The 22,961-nt window shown below is 43.7% G+C and overlaps 1 protein-coding gene across 1 annotated transcript; it reads left to right on the top strand.

Moving 5' to 3' along the window:
- Window positions 1–5,155: 5,155 nt before the first annotated feature.
- Window positions 5,156–22,928, top strand: LOC120065671 (importin-9-like). Its single transcript, XM_039016738.1, has 22 exons — window positions 5,156–5,318; window positions 6,767–6,828; window positions 6,938–7,024; window positions 7,179–7,380; window positions 7,482–7,777; window positions 7,896–7,996; window positions 8,202–8,260; window positions 8,419–8,570; window positions 8,703–8,801; window positions 9,028–9,134; window positions 9,448–9,587; window positions 11,120–11,282; window positions 11,766–11,992; window positions 12,141–12,289; window positions 17,776–17,904; window positions 18,041–18,310; window positions 18,560–18,726; window positions 18,948–19,081; window positions 19,362–19,481; window positions 21,243–21,344; window positions 21,485–21,561; window positions 21,767–22,928. Exons 1-22 carry the CDS (start codon window positions 5,156–5,158, stop codon window positions 21,875–21,877), a joined length of 3,117 nt encoding a protein of 1,038 aa, XP_038872666.1. The 3' UTR covers window positions 21,878–22,928.
- The last annotated feature ends 33 nt before the right edge of the window (window positions 22,929–22,961 follow it).

The following is a 22,961-nucleotide window of genomic DNA, read 5'->3' as shown; positions in this document are numbered from 1 at the left end:
TTCTCTCAACCAGCTTCACCTGGAATGCTTTTCCAACAGTCTTGAAGGAGTTCCCACATATGCTGAGCACTTGTTGGGTACTTTTCCTTCACTCTGTGGTCCAACTCATCCCAAACCATCTCAATTGGTTTGAGGTCGGGTGACTGTGGAGGCCAGGTCATCTGATGCAGCACTCCATTACTCTCCTTCTTGGGCAAATATCCCTAACACAGTCTGGAGGTGTGTTTTGGGTCATTGTCCTGTTGAAAAACAAATGATAGTCCCACTTTGCGTAAACCAGATGGGATGGCGTGTCGCTGCAGAATGCTGTGGTAGCCATGCTGGTTAAGTGGGCCTTGAATTCGAAATAAATCAGTGTCACCAGCAAAGCACCATCACACCTCCTTCTCCATGCTTCACGGTGGGAACCACACATGCGGAGATCATCCATTCACCTACTCTGTGTCTCACAAATATGCGACGTTTGGAACCAAAAATCTCTAATTTGGACTCATCAGACCAAAGGACAGATTTCCACCCGTCTAATGTCCATTGCTCATGTTTCTTGGCCCAAGCAAGTCTCTTCTTATTGGTGTCCTTTAGTAGTGGTTTCTTTGCAGCAATTCCACCATGAACGCCTGATTCACACAGGCTACTCAGAACAGTTGATGTTGTGATGTGTCTTTACTTGAACTCTCTGAAGCATTTATTTGGGCTGCAATCTGAGGTGCAGTTAAATCTAATGAACTTATCCTCTGCAGCAGAGGTAACTCTGGGTCTTCCTTTCCTGTGGCGGTCCTCATGAGAGCCAGTTTCATCATAGAGCTTGATGGTTTTGCGACTGCACTTGAAGAAACTTTCAAAGTTCTTGAAATGTTCTGTATTGACTGATCATCTCTTAAAGTAATGATGGACTGTCATTTCTCTTCGCTTATTTGAGCTGTTCTTGCCATAATATGGACTTGGTCTTTTACCAAACATGGCTATATTGTGTATACCTCCCCGACCTTTTTACAACACAACTGATTGGCTCAAACGCATTAGGAAGGAAAGAAATTCCACAAATTAACTTTTAACAAGGCACACCTGTTAATTGAAATGCATTCCAGGTGACTACCTCATGAAGCTGGTTTAGAGAGTGCCAAAAGTGTGCAAAGCTGTCATCAACGCAAAGGGTGGCTACTTTGAAGAATCTCATATATAAAATATTTTGATTTGATTAACAGTTTTTTGGTTACTACATGATTCCATATTCCAAATAGTAAAAATAAAGCAAAACCCTTGAACGAGTAGTTGTGTCCAAACTTTTGACTGGTACTGTGTATGTATGTATGTGTATATATGTATGTGTGTGTGTGTATATATATATATATATACATACACATGTATGTATGTGTATATGTATACATACACACACACATGTATGTATATACACACATATACGTATATGTATACATATATGTATACATATACACATACGTGTGTATATATATATTTATATATATATATATTCCTGTAAAAACACAAGTCAACTTTTAAGTTCATTGGTCCCCCATATTGTGTGTTGGTGTACACTATGTGTGCGATCTGCCTTTGTGCACCATTTAACCCTGATTCTCCTGTTTCCTACCTCCCAAATCACCCCTCCCCTTCTCCCTACCTTCCTGCTGCTACCCAAGTCCAGCACCTTAAACATTAACTATTTTCAACATGTGGGGATTATAGGAGCGTTTTTATTTAATAAGGATAAAATAACAGCAAAAAAACAGAAAGAAAAAGTTGAGGAAGCAAAAGATAGACATGACACACACAGAGTCCGGCCCTCATCACTTACTGTATGCAGTCACATCCCTGTCTTTTCCCCTGCCACCTCTCCTCTCTCCCAGCCTCCGAGCTTTCAGTATGTCTGTCTTTATTTTACTGCTGGACTATTATTCTTGTACAGACTGAAAAATGTATTATTTTGTACAACTTTATTGAAAAAAAATGACTTGTAGAAGATCCCTGTGCCTTGATCACGACTGTACGTGTAAAATGAGCTAAGATGTAAGGTATGTTTCACTGCGCTGTACAGCTAGCAGGCCTCAGCCGCCCCCTGTGATGGTGCACCCTGGGTAGGGGTGGGGTCGGGGGACGAGGCTGCCGTCTGTTGCTTAGTTTCCATTTTCCCACATTTGTTTGTTCATTTATTAATTTGTTTTTCTTTACTTTCCTCTGGTTTATATAAAATAGGATTAAAAGAAGAAAAAGAAGCAGACATGCCACCCTAATGTTGTGTAGTAAAATATTGAACTCTACCACAATTTAATATATATAAAATATATTTCAGATTGTATATTTTATGTACACTGAGTGAACTAAACATTAAGAACACATTCAAACATTCAAAACAACCTCAATTTGTAGGGGCATAGACTCTACAAGGTGTCGAAGGCATTCCACAGGGATGCTGGCCCATGTTGACTCCAATGCTTCCCACAGTTGTGTCAAATTGGCTGGATGTCCTTTGGGTGGTGGCCCATTGTTATACACATGGGAAACTGTTGAGTGTGAAAAACCCAGCAGCATTGCAGTTCTTGACACAAACCAGTGCGCCTGGCTCAAGGCTTAAAAATCTTTCTTTAACCTGTTCCTCCCCTTCATCTACAATGATTGATGTGGATTTAACAAGTGACATAAATAAAGGATCATAGCTTTCACCTGGATTCAACTGGTCAGTCTGTGTCATGGAAAGAGCAGGTGTTCCTAATGTTTTGTACACTCAGTGTATATGTTATCTATAGTATCTCCATTGTGAGCTCTCCCCAGGCTGTCTGCTTTTTGTCACCAACATCGGCCTACATTGTCAGAGGGGGAATCTTTTTATTTATTTTTAAAGCTTTAACTCTTTTAATGGAGAGGCAAATATCCAAATGCAAAACATTGCTTGTTTCTACATAAACCAAACTCTTTGCTTAAAAAATGAAGAAAAAGATTTTGTGCAGACGCTCAGTCCCATTTCTTTTTGTAAGCTGCTATTTTCTGTCATGTCCATATTCTTCAAACTGAGCCTCCTTTATGGCCGCAGCCTTGCCCTACTACCAGATCACAACCATGATGACCCTCTCTGTATTAAGGAAAGTTACAGTACCCCAACGGCCAGACACCTTTAGCCATATGACTATACTCGGTCATGGCTCTGTGTGTTACTAGCGTATAGCAGTATTTATGTATTTATTTGTCAACTTTTGCCAGATTTGGACATGAGAGTACACCAAGCCCCACTCTTGAGGCATACCCTTGCCCTTTTCAAATAGTGGCACTGTGACAGTGGTGGGAAACCAGATTTCAGCTATTACGTTCATTTAGTATGTTTACCTTGATGTCTCTCCTCTGTTTTCCTAGCCAAACTCGCTGCAGCAGTAAGTGAGTGTAATTTTAGCACCTAAAACCACCTGGCTTTTTCTATTTTTACATTGAGTGTTTTCAATGTATGTTGCTTTTCCATGTGTCTAGTACTTCCTGTACATTTTGTACAAAGACTTAAATTACAGCTGTAAAAGCAGAGTGCTACACTGTCTGAGTAAATGGGATGGGAGGATTTGCGCGTAGATAATGAGTTCACCCCGTCGAAGCCGAAAATTCACTTACCATATGTGCTGGTGTTAGGTGAATGAAAAATGAAAGAACAATATAAACATGATGACAATGCCCAGTGGGTGGCTATAGAATGGCTTCTTCCAAAAACAACCCCAGGTCCTTAACCTCTTTGGGGTTTGCAGATCTGAAGGGATTGGATAGGTGTAAAACTAGGTTATTATACTGTGATTTTCACCTAGTCTTCCGATTAGTCTAGGGGAGCTTCTGGGTTATGTCGCTTACGCCTATCCACTTATTTCAGAACTGCAAAACTAGAGGGGTGAGGGGTTGTTTTTGGACAGAGTCTCGGAGACAAAGGCTCTCTATAGCTCTATGGTGTCCTGAATTGATGGTGTATAGATGATCATCAATGGTGTGAGGCAGTTATGATCTGTTTGTCCAGTCAACTGTCAGCTTGAAAAACAAGATCAGCAAACCTTCAAAATGGCCTTCATGGTAGATAACAGTCTCTGTTGCATGTTGCCACAGCCACATAAGATGCAACATTTAGGAACTGGTCTATTCTTCAGTAGCCTGACCTATTATAACTTTAAAACGTAAGTGTGGAGGATGAAACTAGTTTTGTTGCTCTCCTGGTAATTACTTGAACAAAGAACAAAACAGATATTTGATCAGCTGAATAGTATTGTATTACGAGGCCAAGACTGCAACTAAAGAGACTAAATTCCCTGATCACCTTTTCTTCATCTGTACTGATTTCAAACAATTGGAGCGATCATAGCAAATGTCCAGTAGGCACTAGGCAGGTATCCAACACAATACATTCACCTCTGTTAAGATGAAGTAGATGGAGGATTTAAAAACTATTTACATTCATCCCATGTGATGTGTAAAGAAGCAGGTTCAATTGAGTGAAAGCACAATCACAATAGTCACTATAGGGTCATCATGTGTCTGGGGGTAAGTGTGTCTTCATTATACAACAATCGTCATTATACTCAATCTGGCTATTTTGCCTAACGTTGACTTTCTCAAGTTAAGACCAAAGTTCCTCGGAGCAACAATTATTTTGAAGGCAGTGGACACCCGATTTACTTTTTACTGTTGGTTGTATCACATCCTAGCCAAAAGATGGAGCTAATCACAAGCCCAAGCATCATCTTGGAAGAAAAAAAGTTATTTCGAAGTCCCGCCCACTGGTCCCCAAGACTGGTCGTCACTAGTTAACACAGCCACTATGTCATAATTATGACTAAACACCGCCCATTTCTAAAATGTATCTAATTAAAATCTGATTTTAAACCTAGCCTTCACCCTAACCGCATTGCTAACATCATGCCTAACCCTACATTTAAATTAAGACTAGCGTGTTTCCAATAGACACAGCCACAATCACAAAGTCAAAATTGCGTATATCGTAAAAAAAAAAAATAATAATTGCTTTGGGGTGTTAATTTAGTTTTAAGGCCGTGTGGTTATGTTAAAAAATCTGATTTTAAGAAGATCAATTGTATAAATATGCGGCATGTATGACTTGGTGCCTGTGTTAACTAGTGACGACCGCTGTAGCGGGCTTCCAGGCTTTGCGGGTGAAAACATGGCAGGCATGAGTGCGACAGGTCCTCGGTCGGCCTCTGCCGGACCGGTTCAACAAGGACTTAAAGAAGCCCTGATTGATACGTTAACGGCTATCCTGTCCCCGGTTCAAGAAGTGCGAGCAGCCGCTGAGGAGCAAATAAAAGTGTTGGAAGTGACAGAGGGTAAGTTAAGCATGGACTCTAGCATTGCTAGAACAGCTGTTGTCAAGAGTGAAATGACATGATAGCTAAATTCCATGCATATGATGGGTCTGTACGGAAAGATAAATGCTAGCTACTGTACAGCAGACAAAAAAAATACTGTCATGTTGGCTTGTTATGATTAAAAAATATATTATGTTCGGTTCTCTCCAATTGGCTAGCAAGTGGCGCAAATGAATGTAGTTAGCCTATTCCCAACTACCTACCTAAGTTAGCGGCTAACAAGTTAGTTAGCTCTCTCTCTCTCTGTGTGTGTGTGTGTGTGTGTGTGTGTGTGTGAGAGAGAGAGGCTGTCTGCCTCGAGCATTCTTGATTGCTAGCTAATTTAGCAGAAATTTAATTCCACTCTGTTGTAACTAGCATCCACACACATGATGGCGGATCAATTCAACCAGGGAGAATCTATTTTAACTGCCTGCAATTAAAATGGCAAGTTAACTAATACGTGCAAATAATAGTTTGCTAGGTGGACTGACTATAAGCAGCAGGTAAGACTTGATAGCTAGCTAGCAATTTACATTCGTGAGATCTTATTTCGAGCCCAGAGCCCTGCTTTCCACTTGGAATTCTAGAAGGGTGACAGGTGATAGGATGAATGATAATCAAGGCTGTGAAATCGTTTTAGGGTCGCTATTGTAACCATTCGATCTGGAAAGTTTCCCGCGAATATGATTACACCGTATTCTACCTTGCGGATTCCAGCCTTTGAAAACTGACGGCATCAGTCGTTTTGACAACTATGCTTTTTTTCATATTTTAATATCCCAGGAAAAACATTGTTTCGTGTTTAATTTCAATACCGCACACGCCCTTCCCCTACTATCCTATGGGTGTTGAATGAATAGCTACCATATGCTTATTTAGCTATATAGTAAAGTACAGTAGCTACCCTAAACCAGTTTGCCATTAATCCAAAATAGAGTGGGGGGTGAATATAGGGACAGCGTGTACAGTGCCTTTGTCTGTGGCGTTCCTCTCTGACACGGCTAAAAAGGCTGATTGTGCAGGCTGTCTGTCAGGATCCACTGCAGTGTCACAGCAGCAAGAATGGGCCCAGCAGGCCACTTTCTGAGGGAGCTGCTCTATGTATAGAACATTGTCTCCTGGACTCTGATGTCACTCAGTTAAAGCTGGGGACAGAGTGGTAGTACGTTGAAGGGAAGAGGGGATGAGTCCTACTGACGAGCATAAAACCCTTTGGAAGTGTTCTCCAGTGCTTGTTGTAAATGTTCAAAGGTACTTCGACTTGTCGACGAGTTGGTCATGAGTCAAATCTTTTGGACATTTTGTCCCTGCGTTCCATGCATGCATGCCCCCCACCCCCCATGACATGGCTAGTGTGCTTCCAAGAGTGTCTGTATGCCTGATGATCTCTCCACTGTGTTGATGTTGCTCAATTTGTCTTGTAGAGTTTGGAGTCCACCTTTCAGAGCTAACTGTGGATCCTCAGGGAGCTCTGGCCATTCGTCAGGTTAGTTAGCAGAAAAATTGTAGTTATATGGTGTGTGACTACTTCTCAGCATCTCCTTCACACTGCTATATCTATCATTCAATTAATTCATTACACTGTATGTGTTCAGTTGGCCTCAGTCATCCTGAAGCAGTATGTGGAGACCCACTGGTGTTCCCTGTCTGAGAAGTTCAGGCCCCCAGAGACCACAGACCGGGTAAGCAAAGCGCCATGTCATTCTTTCAACTAGCCTAGTTGAAATGGATCATTGTCAATGGCTAGCTATTTCAAAACATTGAGGAGGATTTAATAAACAGCTAATGATGCCTAAATTACCCCCTCTCTCTCTCTCTCTCCCTCTCTCTCTCCAGGCCAAGGCAGCCATCAGGGAGCTTTTGCCTGGGGGTCTCAGGGAGGCCATCAGTAAGGTGCGGTCCAGCGTGGCCTACGCTGTGTCGGCCATCGCCCACTGGGACTGGCCCGAAGCCTGGCCTCGGCTCTTCACCCTTCTCATGGACATGTTGGTCAGCGGTGACGTCAGCGCAGTGCACGGGGCCATGAGGGTCCTCACAGGTAAGGACACACACATCCCCAATTCCAAATCGACCTCCTCTTCTTGTGCTCCATTTGTATTTGCTCCGTGTTCACTTCATCCCTCTGGCCTTTTCTCAAAGAGTTTACCCGTGAGGTGACAGATACTCAGATGCCTCTGGTGGCCCCAGTAATTCTGCCTGAGATGTACAAGATCTTCACCATGATGGAGATCTACAGCATCCGTACCCGCTCCAGAGCCGTGGAGATCTTCACCACCTGTGCCTATCTTATCTGTGCGATAGAGGAGCTGGAGAAGGGTGCGGCCAAGGCCCTGATCTTCCCCGTAGTGCAGCAGTTCACTGAGGCATTCATTCAGGCCCTGCAGATGCCTGATGGACCCTCCTCAGACAGCGGCCTCAAGATGGAGGTCCTCAAGGTGAGAAGATGACCACAGAAGGATTTATACTCCCATGGATTTAATTTGGGATCCGGAGGCCAAATCTTATCAGTTGTCCTGATCCATCCTTCTCTCTACCTTTTTATCTCCTCCAAAGGCTGTGACTGCTCTAGTGAAGAACTTCCCCAAACCCATGGTTTTGTCCATGCAGCAGATCCTGCCCATCGTCTGGAACACCCTGACAGAGAGCGCTGCTTTATATCCTTCACAATGCAACTATGTCCTCTGCTCTTTCATCTTATTGTAGCTCGTTGTCTTCGTTCCCTTTGGTTCACATCTGTCAATAATGAGCTATTATCTCCACTTTGCCCTTTTTTTTTTTTAATGGGAGCTAGCGAGCCCACCTAGCTGTAGAGAATGGTCGATGTCCTGAGAATGGGGGTTTCCTTAACCGTGTGTGCACTTATGTCAGAACAGAAGTCAACTACACAGAGGAGGTAGACGACCCCATTGACTCTGACGGTGAGTACGTCCTTATCCTATTCATATCTTTACTGGCTGTATATGTACTTTTTTTCCATTGTCGAATAAATTAAATCAATCTGTGACACGGGCTGATCTAGACATAAGTCGTCTTGGTTGAGATTCGAGGTATTTATTTGTGTGCATTTTTCTCCCAGGTGAGGTTCTGGGCTTTGAGAACCTGGTGTTTAGTATCTTTGAGTTCATCCACACGTTGCTGGAGAACAGCAAGTTCAAGAGCACTGTGAAGAGGGCTCTGCCTGAGCTGATCTACTACATCATTGTCTACATGCAGATCACCGAGGATCAGGTACGAACAACCTCACCCCTGTGTGTGTGTGTGTGTGTGACATTTTTAAGAGAATCCGTTTTTGTCCCAAAACAAAGACGACATCGGTTGGTATTGTGTATGTGTTCTTCATCCGTAGTAATTTCTCCGTAGATCAAGGTGTGGACGGCCAACCCCCAGCAGTTTGTGGAGGACGAGGATGACGACACCTTCTCCTACTCCGTCAGGATCTCAGCCCAGGACCTGCTGCTGGTGAGAACTTCACGTGGGACACTAACAGTTTGGGCTATTCTGAAATGTTACCTTATTCCCCATAGGGTGCACTCCTTTCTGTGGCTCTATGTTTTAAACCCTCGTGAAATAATACTCCCACACGCAGACGGCTACCATTCCATGTGTAGGCACTGGTCAATGTGACCTTTTTGGAGACATCACAATACTTATTTTTTTCAATTCAACCTTTCTCCTCTTCCAACAGGCTGTGGCGACAGAGTTCCAGAACGAGAGTGCGGCAGCGTTGGCGGCGGCAGCGACGAGACACCTGCAGGAAGCAGAGCAGGCCAAGAACAGTGGCAACGAACACTGGTGAGGACCACACACACCGGCAGCATGACAATAGACAGCGGTTGTCTCTCTGAAGTCATTAGTGGCTTCCTCTTCTTGTCTCCTGTTTGTCCTATGCACTGACCTGAAAACACCGGCTAGGTGAAGGCGAAATGGATGCCTTTCAGGAATTTGCTTTCATCTGTCCAGGTATTTTTATGTCCGTGCAGACTGAGGAAAGGAGACAAGGAGGAGATCACTTGACTATTGAGATTCACACCATAGCTAAACAATCACCATGCAGTCAGACTCTAGGTCTGCGCTCTCCTCACCCCTGTGTTATCCCGTCCTGCAGGTGGAAGGTCCATGAGGCGTGTTTGTTAGCTCTGGGCTCAGTAAAGACCATCATCACAGAGAATGTGAAGAGTGGCCGTGTTCAGTTTGATATGCACGGCTTCCTGGCTAACGTCATCCTGGCTGACCTCAACCTCACAGGTTAGTCAGTCTGAGATCTCTTGCTCAGCTCCTGGGCAGCAGTGTTTGGTTATAGTGCCTTCGGGAAGTTTTCAGACCCCTTTACTTTTTCAACATTTTATTAGATTCTAAAATTGATAAAATTGTTTTTTTTCCCTCGTTCATCTACATACAATACCCCATAATGACAAAGCAAAAACAGGTTATCAATTTTTGCTAATTTATTAAAAATAACTTAAATATCACATTTACATAGGTAATCAGACCCTTTACTCAGTACTTTGATGCACCTTTGGCAGCGATTACAGCATCGAGTCTTCTTGGGTATGACGCTACAAGATTGGCACATGTATTTGGGGAGTTTCTCCAATTCTTCTCAAGCTCTGTCAGGTTGGATGGGGAGCGTTGCTGCACAGCTATTTTCAGGGCTTTCCAGAGATGTTCGATCGGGTACAAGTCCAGGCTCTGGCTTGGCCACTCAAGGACATTCAGATACTTGTCCCGAAGCCACTCCTGCATTGTCTTGACTGTGTGTTTAGGGTCGTTGTCTTGTTGGAAGGTGAACCTTTGGCTCTGTCTGGGGTCCTGAGCACTCTGGAGCAGGTTTTCATCAAGGATCCCTCAGTACTTTGCTCCATTCATTTTTAACATTGTTCTTCTGGAAGGTTCTCCCATCTCCACAAAGGAACTCTAAAGCTCTGTCAGAGTGAGCATCGGGTTCTTGGTCACCTCCCGGACAAAGGCCCTTCTCCCCTGATTGCTCAGTTTGCCTGGGCTGCCAGCTCTAGGAAGAGTCTTGGTGGTTCCAAACTTCTTCCATTTAAGAATGATTGAGGCCACTGTGTTCTTGTGGGCCTTCAATGCTGCAGAAATATTTTGGTACCCTTCCCCAGATCTGTGCCTCGACTCAATCCTGTCTCTGAGGACAATTCCTTTGACTTGATGGCTTGGTTTTTGCTCTGACATGCACTGTCAACTGTGGGATCTTATGTAGACAAGTGTATGCCTTTCCATATCATGTCTAATCAATTGAATTTACCACAGGTGGACTCCAAGTTGTAGAAACATCTCAAGGATAGTCTAAAGAAACAGGACGCACCTGAGGTGAATTTCGAGTCTCATCGCGAAGGGTCTAAATACTTATGTAAATAAGGTATTTCTGTTTTTTTCTCGTAAATTTGCAAAAATGTATAAACCTGTTTTGCTTTGTCATTATGGGGTACTGTGTGTAGATGGCCGAGGATTTGTTATTTTTTTAAATCAATTTTAGTATAAGGCTGTAATGTAACATTGTGGAAAAAGTCAAGGGGTCTGAGTACTTTTGGGAAGGCACTGTATGTTCTTGTCTGACAGTGATCAAGATGTCAATGAAGTGTAAGGGAGAAACTATAACCTGCATACACTGCAGCCGTGGACTCTTGAGTTTGAACGTGGCTCACAGTACAGTATGTGCCTACCTAGCTAACTGTAAGTCACTCTGGATAAGAGCTAAATGAATCAAATTGAGATGTAGCTACATAATAACCACCTGTCCCTTAACTCGTTCCCCCCAGCGGCCTCTCCATTCCTGCTGGGCCGTGCCCTTTGGGCAGCCAGCCGCTTCACAGCAGCCATGACCCCTGAGCTCATCCAGCAGTTCCTCCAGGCCACCGTCAGCGGCCTGCACGACAGCCAACCTCCCTCGGTCCGCATCTCAGCTGTACGCGCCATCTGGGGGTGAGTGAGATCAACACTTAAAGGGAAAATCCATCAAAACAATAATAAAATATATATATGGTATATATTTTTTTTCCATTCCGCTATTGATACATTCCCAAAATGTTTTCCATGTCAGCAGTCAAGTTTTCAAGATATTGGACTTTCAAGAAGTAGTGGCACTTGCATCATGATGATGTGGCCAGTGACTGTATCAACAGTGGACTAATGGGGGAAAAAATAACAAAGTATTGTTTTTGAGCGTAGTTTAAGAAAGCTTAAACCTCTATACTTCTGACATGCTGTATAGAGCACGGTAGAGGTTTTTTTCCCCTCCAGTCATAATAACAATAAGTTAGACCAGGTAAAAGCAGTGATGGCATAGATGGATGCATAAATGCCTCTAGTTTGTCACCCAACTAGCCTTACAACAAAAACAATCACAACACCGTCACAGTAAGTGTGTTGGCGTACAGGTGGTAAATGTGTGTGTGATCTTCTCAGGTACTGTGACCAGCTGAAGCTGTCCGAGAGTACCCATGTCCTGCAGCCGTTCCTGCCTGCTGTTCTGGACGGGCTGGTGCAGCTGGCAGCCCAGTTCAGCGCTGAGGTTCTCACCCTGGTCATGGAGACCCTGTGTATCGTCTCCACCGTGGACCCAGCCTTCACCACCAGCGCAGAGAACAAGATCTGCCCCCTCACCATCGCCATCTTCCTCAAGTATAGTAACGGTAGGTAACTAACCTTGGGAGTTGGCACTCATTTAGTTCATAGTTGAGTCTGATAGACAGATTGAGGTATTACCATATGGCTTACATCTATCCCAACCTTTCACATAAACTTGTGCCACTGTATTGAACTCTCCTGTCCTCTCCCCAGACTCAGTGGTGGCGTCTCTGTCCCAGGACATCTTTAAGGAGCTGGCCCAAATCGAGGCTTGCCAGGGACCCATGCAGATGCGCCTCATCCCCACCCTGGTCAGCATTATGCAGGCCCCCCCTGACAAGATCCCCTTCGGCATGTGTGCAGTAAGTCCACTTTGTGCAAGACCTTACTTTACATCAGCATTATGCGTCAGACCAACACAGTAGCCTTGTGGATAGTGTCCGCTCTGAGATTGAAAGGTTGGGAGTTCGATCCCTGGCTAAGTCATACCAAAGACTGTAAAAATGGGGCCCGATGCATCTCTGCTTGGCACTCCTTAGAGAACAACCGATATAGATTTTCTAGGGCCTATACCAATTTTTGGGGGTCAAGGAAGGCCGATATTCAATATTATTAAATGTGACATTTTGTGTGACAACATTTCCCAGAGACAGCCATGTATGCATTAATGCAACAATCTAACTGCATAACATAATGGTAATAGTTGTATTTGATGAACTGGGTAAGTTTAAGATTGCATAAGCCTACTCACTATCCAGGTGAATGCATATTCAATAGGAGTGTATCCACGCATTGAGTTATTGAGCCTGTTTTGGTTGATCAGTGGAGTCTATGGTGCTACCGATGACGATCTGTTTGCCTTCCATTTGAAACTTATATTAAGTCAAAATCACATTTTATTGGTCGCATACACCTATTTAGTGGATGTTACTGTGGGTGTAGTGAAATGCTTGTTACTAGCTTCGACTGTGCAGTAATATCAAACAATACACACACATCTATGAGTAAAAGAATGGAATTAAGAAATATATAAATATTAGGACGAGGTGTGTGTACCAGTCAAAAGTTTGGACACCTACTCATTCAAGGGTTTTAATTTTTTACTATGTTCTACATAAGGTATATCTGTTTTCCCTTAGTCATTTTGGGGTATTGTGTGTAGATTGGACTTTTTAAGGACTTAAAATGTAATCCATTTTAAAATAAGGCTGTAACAAAATGTGGAAAAGGTCAAGGGGTCTGAATACTTTCAGAAGGCACTGACACACACACTACCAGTCAAAAGTTTGGACACCTACTCATTCAAGGGTTCTTCTTTATTTCTACTATTTTCTACATTTTAGAACAATCGCTAAGACATCAAACTATGAAATAACTCATGTAGTAACCCAAAAAGTGTTAAACAAATCAAAATGTATTTTAGATAATTCAAAGTAGCAACCCTTTGCCTTGATGACAGCTTTGCACACTCTTGGCATTCTCAACCAGCTTCATAAGGTAGTCACCTGGAATGCATTTCAATTAAAAGGTGTGCCTTAAGTTAATTTGTGGAATTTCTTTCCTTCTTAATGTGTTTGTGCCAGTCAGTTGTGTTGTGACAGGATAGGGGTGGTATACAGAAGATAGCCCTATTTGGTAAAATACCGAGTCCATATTATGGCAAGAACAGCTCAAATAAGCAAAGAGAATTGACAGTCCTTTTACATTAAGACATGAAGTTCAGTCAATCTGGACAATATCAACAATTTTGGAAGTTGCTTCAAGTGCAGTTGCAAAAACAATCAAGCGCTATGATGAAACTGGCTCTCATGAGGACCACCACAGGAAAGGAAGAGCCAGAGTTACCTCTGCTGCTGATAAATTCATTAGTTACCAGCCTCCAGAAATTGCAGCCCAAATAAATGCTTCAGAGTTCAAGTAACACACATCTCAACATCAACTGTTCAGAGGAGACTGTGAATCAGGCCTTCATGGTCGAATTGCTGCAAAGAAACCACTACTAAAGGACACCAATAAGAGGAAGAGACTTGCTTGGGCCAAGAAACACAAGCAATGGACATTAGACCGGTGAAAATCTGTCCTTTTGGTCTGATGAGTCCAAATTGTAGATTTTTGTTTCCAACTGCCGTGTCTTTGTGAGACGCAGAGTAGGTGAATGGATGATCTCCGCATGTGTTGTTCCCACCGTGAAGCAATGGAGGAATAGGTGTGATGGTATGGGGGTGCTTTGCTGGTGACACTGTCAGTGATTTATTTAGAATTCAAGGCACACTTAACCAGTATGGCTACCACAGCATTCTGCAGCGATACGCCATCCCATCTGGTTTGGGTTTAGCGGGACTATCATTTGTTTTTCAGCAGGACAATGACCCAACACACCTCCAGGCTATGTAAGGGCTATTTACCAAGAAGGAGAGTGATGGAGTGCTTCATCAGATGACCTGGCCGCCACAGTCACTCAAATGAGATGGTTTGGGATGAGTTGGACCGCAGAGTGAAGGAAAAGCAGCTAACAAGTGCTCACCGTATGAGGGAACTCCTTCATGACTATTGGGAAAGCATTCCAGGTGACTATCTCATGAAGCTGGTTGAGAGAATGGAAAGCTGTCATCAAGGCAAAGGGTGGCTACTTTGACAAATCAAAACATATTTTATATTTTATATTTAACACTTTTTTTGGTTACTACATGATTCCATATGTGTTATTTCATAGTTTTGATGTTTTCCCTATTATTCTACAATGTAGAAAATAGTAAAAATAAAGAAAAACCCTTGAATGAGTAAGTGTCCAAACTTTTCAGTGTGTGTCAGTGTCTTCTGAAAGTATTCAGACCCCTTGACCTTTTCCACTATTTGTTACAGCCTTATTTTAAAATGTATAAAATTTACACACAATACCCCAAAATGTTTAAGGAAAAACAGAAATACCTTATTTACATAAGTTTTCAGACCCCTTGCTATGAGACTCGAAATTGAGCTCCGGTGCATCCTGTTTCCATTGATCATCCTTGATGTTTCTGCAACTTGATTGGAGTCCACCTGTTGTAAATTCAATTGATTGGACATGATTTGGATAGGCACACACCTGTCTATATATGGTCCCACATTTGACAGTGCGTGTCAGAGCAAAAACCAAGCCATGAGGTCGAAGGAATTGTCCGTAGAGCTCTGAGACAGGTTTGTGTCGGCACAGATCTGGGGAAGGGTACCAAAACATTTCTGCAGCATTGAAGGTCCCCAAGAACACAGTGGCCTCCAGAAATTTGGAACCACCAAGACTCTTCCTAGAGTTGCCCACCCGCCAAACTGAGCAGTCGGGGGAGAAGGGCCTTGGTCAGGGAGGTGACCAAGAACCTGATGGTCACTCTGACAGAGCTCTAGTGAAAATGGGAGAATCTTCCAGAAGGACAGCCATCTCTGCAGCAGTCCACCAATCAGGCCTTTATGGTAGAGTGGCCAGACGGAAGCCAGTCCTCAGTAAAAGGCACATAACAGCCCGCTTTGAGTTTGCCAAAAGGCACCTAAAGGATTCTCAGACCATGAGAAACAAGAATATGTGGTCTGTTGTAACCAAATTTGAACTCCAGTCTGGAGGAAACCTGGCACCATACTTTCGATGAAGCATGGTGGTGGCGGGATGGGGGGGATGTTTTTCAGTGGCAGGGACTGGGAGACTAGTCAGGCTCGAGGGAAAGATGAATGGTACAAAGAGATCCTTTATGAAAACCTGCTCCAGAGCGCTCATGACCTCAGACTGGGGAAAAGGTTCACCTTCCAACAGGACAATGACCCTAAGCACACAGCCAAGGCAATGCAGGAGTGGCTTGGGGACAAGAATCAAAATGTCCTTGAGTGGCCCAGCCAGAGCCCAGATTTGAACCCGATCGAACATCTCTGGAGAGACCTGAAAATAGCTGTGCAGCAATACTCCCCATCCAACCTGACAGAGCTTGAGAGTATCTGCAGAGAGGTTTGGGAGAAACTCCCCAAATACAGGTGTGCCAAGCTTGTAATGTCATACCCAAAAAGACTTGAGGCTATAATCACTGCCAAAGGTGCTTCAACAAAGTACTGACTAAATGGTCAGAATATTTATGTAAAGCAAGGAAAAGCCCAGCAGTGTTGCAGTTCCTAAAACAAACCAGTGCGCCTGGCACCTACTACCATACCCCATTCAAAGCACTTACATTTTTTGTGTTGCACATTCATCCTCTGAATGGCGCACACACACAATCGATGTCTCAATTGACTCAAGGCTTAAAAATACTTATTTAACCTGTTGCCTCCTCTGTACTGATTTTGTAGTGGATTTAACAAGTGACATCAATAAGGGATCATGGCATTCACCTTGTCACTCTGTCATGGAAAGAGCAGGTGTTCTTAATGTTTGGTATACACTGAGTATGTCTATGGGGTATGTATTATATAGGCACCTGGGCTGAGCCTGAGATGAGCCATAATGGAGTCATCTACCACCTCACTACCACGATGCGATTTGGGGTGGGGGGGCAATGTAGCCAGTTTTGTTGTTGTCATTACCTGTTTCTGAAATCACCATTACCCACTAATGAACTTGTCATTTTTGCAGATTAATAGTGACGTATTTATCGTTTACAAATTAGCTAATCTATAGCACAAAATCAAATGGTTTTGTCTGTTTTAGAAGTTTTTTTCCGAGGTATCTCTTCTTGCTTCAGCCATGCAGTGCGCCTTGCAAAAGTGATTGCTGTCCTTGCTATGAAATTGTTTACGTTACCCTGTATATCTAAAAATGACCATATACATTGATTGTTTTAAAGCAAAACGAAACAATTAAAATGAGTTTGAAGCAAAACTCCTGAACAATTTAAAGTCAAATCTATTGTAAGTCCTGTTCAGCAGGTATAGCCAGATGCGTTGTCTCAGGTAGCTTACTTTTATTCCGGTACAACACCATTTTCAACATGGATAACAATAACCTAGAAAATGACACAGGTTGTCTCAAATAATAAAGGCTAATATCGTGCAAGCCGTTTTTAGCATTTGATTGCTGAAGGTGCCGCCTGCAGATGTGCAAGATCAGGAACAGACTGCCTACCTTGTGTTGATCAGTGCACGAAGCTGGACAGAGTGCGCTTTTTGTCTAGGCTACTGATATTGCCTGGTGGTGTTCGGCATCCAAAATGATTTGTAGATCAATGACTATCAACACAGTTACATGTAGTTCGACACTGAAGGTATTTTCAGAAGGTAGAAAGAATGTAAAAAAAATAATTATAGTTGTGTTCCGGCGATTTTTGTTACGTTTTGAATTGATTTTCTGACCAAAATATGCTACATTTTGATCAGTTTGTTGTCCACGGACCAACTTAGCCTGACGACTCACACAGTTTAGCCTGTCATTCGCTACATACATAGTCTGAGACTGCCGTCGTTTGTGGTGACAAGGGGCGTTGTACAAGACAAAGTCCTCAGCGATTTGGATATTCTCTAACCATTCAGATAATCACATTTTCTAACCGCCGCTTTACCTATGTATGTTCTGACTCTGGCCCAACCCATCGGTTTCTGGACCAATCAGACGGCCCGAATGTGTTTGCATTGAGTGACTGGTCGGGGTGGTACTCTGATCCATACTCATTGCAGAGAGGATACTAATGTCTGTGTCATGGCGTAGCGTTTTGCCGAAGCAAGGAGTCTGGGTAGCCAGGCCAATGGACCAATACACTTGTATCTTTAAACCTTTTGAATTGGGGTCTGATTTATTGTGAATCGTAACATCCCTATTATTGACTATCAACTCTTAGGCTCCAAGTCAGTCATATATTGACAGTTGTCTCCTGTGCTCCCCCCCCAACCTCCCTGACAGACAGCCATAGACATCTTGACCACAGTGGTCAGATACACCAAAACCCCGCTCTCTGAGATGCTGGTCTGCCAGGCCTTCCCTGTGGTGGCCCAGTGTACCCTCCGCACAGATGACAACACCACCATGCAGGTACACAGACTGAGAAGGGCCCAAAGATGTTCATCCCAACTCTATTTTTTATACCTGTACACCTTTTTATATATATATTTTTTCTCTCCTGTATATATTAATTGATGGAAATGAACTCAAACCCCATCCTCTTCAGAACGGTGGTGAGTGTCTGCGGGCGTATGTGTCGGTGGCCCTGGAGCAGGTGGGCCAGTGGAGGGACACGGAGGGCCACAGTGGTCTGTGGTACGTGATGCAGGTGGTCAGCCAGTTACTTGACCCTAGGACATCAGAGTTCACTGCTGCCTTCGTGGGCCGCCTGGTGTCTACGCTGATCGCCAGCACCGAGCTGGGAGAGCAGCTGGACCAGATCCTCAGAGCCATCCTCAGCAAGATGCAGCAGGCCGAGACACTCAGTGTCATGCAGGTAGAACGAAAGCCCTCCGTCTGTCACTCTCTGGAACTGACCCCTCTAAATCCATCGGTGGGATTCAGTGGTTTCTGGGATGTTGAGGTGTCAAAATGTCAAACTTCCTGTATTCAATTGATTTTCATCTGTTGTATAGCGGCTTGCATCATGGTTATTCAGTGATTGCTCTTTTGCCACCCGTATAGACCCTGCTAACATTGGACTCCTCTCCCCAGTCTCTGATCATCTCTCTCCTCCTCTCCTCAGTCTCTGATCATGGTGTTTGCCCACCTGGTCCACTCTCAGCTGGAGCCTTTGTTGGAGTTCCTGTGCAGTCTGCCGGGCCCCACAGGGAAACCGGCCCTGGAGTTTGTCATGGCCGAATGGATGAGCCGACAGCACCTCTTCTACGGACAGTATGAGGGCAAAGTCAGGTGAGGGCTTAGGGTCGGCCCTGGAGCAGCCACTCTCCCCAAGATAGATGATAAAGTAGAATATGACTGTTGTCCACCCGTTGAAGCAAATGTGTGTTCCTCTCTGTACTCCCCTTTCCACCTTTATTACTAGGGATTTGAACCGTTAAACGCTAAGAATCTATTCATTATTTTGTTTATGACGTTTGTGTTTCCCCTTCTCCTGTGTCGTCCCTGTTTAGTACGGTAGCCCTGTGTAAGCTTCTGCAGCACGGCCTCAATACAAACGACAAGCGTCTCCAGGACATCGTTGTCAAGGGTGAGGAGGTCTTCGGCCCTGACGAGGGCATCCGCACACGCTCCAAATCTGCCAAGCGTACGACCAATACAGATATCCTCTTTGTCATCAGCTGTTTTTCTAAGCGTTTAGTCGAAATATAAGAGAATAAACAAGAAAATGCTATACATTTGCTGAAGAAAATTGCGTTGCCTATATGAATGAATGATCCATATAAGCACCCTCTTCCCCCATTCTCTGGCCTAGTGTATGATAAGGAATGTATTTGCTTCATTGTTAATGTTTTTGTTGGTGGTCTACACTTTGATGGTATGCACATCTTAGTGTTGCTATAAGGTCTCGCTCTCGCTTTCTCCAGATCCAGAGAAGTGGACCAACGTTCCGTTGCTAGTGAAGGTCTTTAAGTTGATTGTCAATGAGCTGTCATCAGTGGTGGAGGCCAATGCAACCAGAGCTGCCGCAGCAGACTGGAGTCCAGGTGATCCGTTACAGCTATGTAACAGCCACGCATGTCAATTTCTCTCTTTGGCCTTGAGGGGACAGTTCAGACAAATTACAAAAGGATATACACTGAACAAAAATATAAACGTAACATATGAAGTGTTGGTACCATGTTTCATGAGCTGAAATAAACGATCCCAGAAATGTTCCATACGCACAAAAAGCGTATTTCTCTCAAATGTTGTGCACAAATTTGTTTACATCCCTGTTAGGGAGCATTTCTCATTTGCCAAGGTAATCCATCCACCTGACAGTTGTGGCACATCAAGAAGCTGATTTAAACGGCATGCTCATTACGCAGGTGCACCTTGTGCTGGGGGAAAATAAAAAGGTCGCTCTAAAATGTGCCGTTTTGTCACACAGATCTCTCAGATTTTGAGGGAGCGTGCAATTGGCATGCTGACTGCAGGAATGTCTGCCAGAGCTGTTGCCAGAGAATTGAATGTTAATTTCTCTACCTTTTAGAGACGCCTCCAATGTTGTTTTGGAGAATTTGCCAGTACGTCCAACTGGCCTCACAACCGCAGACCACGTGTAACCACGCCAGCCCAGGATCTCCACATCCGGCTTCTTCACTTGCTGGATCGTCTGAGACCAGCCACACGGACAGCTAATGAAACTGTTGGTTTACACAACTGAAGAATTTCTGCACAAACTGTCAGAAACAGTGTCAGGGAAGCTCATCTGCGTGCGCGTCGTCCTCACCAGTGTCTTGATCTGACTGCAGTTTGGCGTAGTAACCGACTTAAGTGGTGAAATGATCACCTTCGATGGCCACTGGCACGCTGGAGAAGTGTGCACTTCACTGATGAATCCCGTTTTCAACTGTACCGGGCAGATGACAGACAGCATGTATGGCGTCGTGTGGACGAGCTGTTTGCTGATGTCAACGTTGTGAACAGAGTGCCCCATGGTGGCATTGGGGTTATGGTATGGGCAGGCGTAAGCTACGGACAACAATCACAATTGCATTTTAGCGATGGCAATTTGAATGCACAGAGATACCGTGACAAGATCCTGAGGTCCATTGTCGTGCCATTCATCCGCCGCCATCACCTCATGTTTCAGCATGATAATGCACGGCCCCATGTTGCAAGGATCTGTACACAATTCCTGAAAGCTAAAAATGCATATTCACCAGACATGTTGAGCATGTTTGGCAAACCCTGGATCGATGTGTACGACAGCATGTTCCAGTTCCCGCCAATATCCAGAAACTTCGCACAGCCATTGAAGATGAGTGGGACAACATTCCACAGGCCACAATCAACAGCCTGATCAACTCTATGTGAAGGAGATGTCACGCTGCATGAGGCAAATGGTGGCCACACCAGATACTGACTGGTTTTCTGATCTACACCCCTACTTATCTATGACCAACATTAATATCTGTATTCCCAGTCATGTGAATTCCATGGATTAGGGCCTAAATAATTTATTTAATTTTACTGATTTCCTTATGAACTGTAACTCAGTAAAATCTTTGAAATTGTTGCGTTTTAAAATATTTTTGTTCAGTGTATTTATTCCCTTACCTAGAGTTGAAAGCAGTTTTGAAAGCTGTGTCAGACTCATGTCTTTATTTGGCTGGTAAATACCCTCCTGTCTCTTAATCGTATGACCTTGGTGTTGTCTGTTGAAAATGTGGTCTCTGATAACTGTATGTGTGTTTTTTAGTGTTATGAAATCAATTGGGCCCCATTGTAGCTAATCCCAAAGTGTTTTGTTGTTACTGCAGATTCAGTACGAATGTGGGAGGAAGAGGAGGAGGAGGATGATGAGGAGGATGAAGGGCTGACCGGGCAGCTTCTCTCTGACCTCATCGCTTCCAACAAATATGGTGAGAACTTCCCTCTCGGGCTCTTCCAGATGTCTACTCAATCAGTGCACTAGGCAGGCAGACGTTTTGGAGCTTTATCTGCCATGTTTCACAGGTATCAAATTGTTTTAGTTTTTTTTCATGTGGTTTTTTTTTTCCAGATGAAAACTACTATGAGGAGGATGATGAGGAGGATCCAGATGCCTTGAAGGACCCCATATATCAGATAGACCTCCAGGTAATGCTAATCTGTTCAGTTTAGATTTAGTTTACACAAACATGACTAGTCAGGGCAAATGTGGTTGTGCTTTTTTAAAATTTGTCCTTGAGGAGATTGATCAAGTTAAATTGAACAGATTTCAATGGTCTGTGACATTTTGGGTTGTATTTTGATGTCTTACCTTCACTTTTTAAGTGAACGTTCTTGTGCTTTGTGTTTTTAGGCCTACCTGACAGATTTCCTGATCCAGTTTTCCCAGTCTCCGTGCTACAGCATGTTCTCTGGCCACCTCAACGATGCTGAGAGGAGAGTCCTGCAGTCTATCAGCATCTAAACCTGCCCCCATCATCCCCTTTCCTACATCAACCCTACCATAACTCTCTCGTTCAATCCCTCTCGCTCACCAACCAATTACCAACCCCTGAGTGGGGAAAAGGCTCTGATTGGCCAGGTGGTTGTTGATGCTTTACCTCCATCTCCAAGAGAGGAACATGGACGGACGGGGGAGAAGAGACAGACTTGCACTTACCCATGAGAGTCTTCTGACTGAAAGGATGGCCAGGAAAATACTGCAGATTTGGGAAGGTTGAGGTTAGATTTAGGGGAGTGAGGGACACCCAGGTTTGTTCCGAGATAGGACTGGGAGACAGTTGTGGAGTGACCTCCTTAGTTTCTCCTCGCTCCTCTGCCCTATTGGACTTGTCGGGGACGTTGGGATGTGAGAGGGGTTGATGTTTTACAATGGGAGAAGCAGGCAGGGCAACTATGATATATGAACTCTGTCTTTACTGTGTCCGGTTTTTAACTCAACCCACTTATTTTTGTGCGTCTGTAAAAAAAAAAAAAAAATGTAACCTTCCAAGAGGCAAAAGAGACTTCATGATGACGGAAAGACAAAGATAAACCTCTGAGACAAAGAAACATTGGTGGCCTTATTGACTTCTGATTGGGATGAAAACCTTGAGGACTTCCGGTCCCGACTGGGGACTGGGTGGGTATGAGGGATTCAGACTGTTGCCATGGTGACTCAAAGCCATGTAATTTCATTGTACCCACTGGAGTTGGGATGAAAGTCTAAATAAAAGTCCCAACAGGACACCATTTTAAGTTTCCATTGTTATTTGGTCACTTTCCCAGGTAGTGAGAATGTGAGTACAAAATGTGAGTACATAGTCTATATGTTACCAAATCCAAATGTTTGTCATAGTTGTCAGTTCAGTTGTTTGTTTGACCTTTCACTTAGGGCCTTGAAGTGTTTGACACTTTGTAATCTCTTACCAGAAGAATTTGGTGTGTTTCTTCCACAATTGTGCTGTCATAAGTGTTGGCTGTCTCTCAGTAAATGCCTCTTCTGAAATGTGATTTACAATGAATGCAAAGCTGGTATACACACAAATTATAAATATAATTTGTATCAG

This window comes from Salvelinus namaycush, chromosome 20 (assembly GCF_016432855.1).
Source record: "Salvelinus namaycush isolate Seneca chromosome 20, SaNama_1.0, whole genome shotgun sequence".
NCBI classification, from domain to species: Eukaryota; Metazoa; Chordata; class Actinopteri; order Salmoniformes; family Salmonidae; genus Salvelinus; species Salvelinus namaycush.
This window is presented reverse-complemented; position numbering and strand designations above follow the sequence as displayed.

Coding starts and splice junctions, on each gene's coding strand:
- LOC120065671 (XM_039016738.1), top strand. CDS start 5,156: ATGGCAGGCATGAGTGCGACAGGTCCTCGGTCGGCCTCTGCCGGACCG. Junction 5,319..6,766: donor AGTGTTGGAAGTGACAGAGG/GTAAGTTAAGCA, acceptor TTTGTCTTGTAG/AGTTTGGAGTCCACCTTTCA. Junction 7,025..7,178: donor CCCCAGAGACCACAGACCGG/GTAAGCAAAGCG, acceptor CTCTCTCTCCAG/GCCAAGGCAGCCATCAGGGA.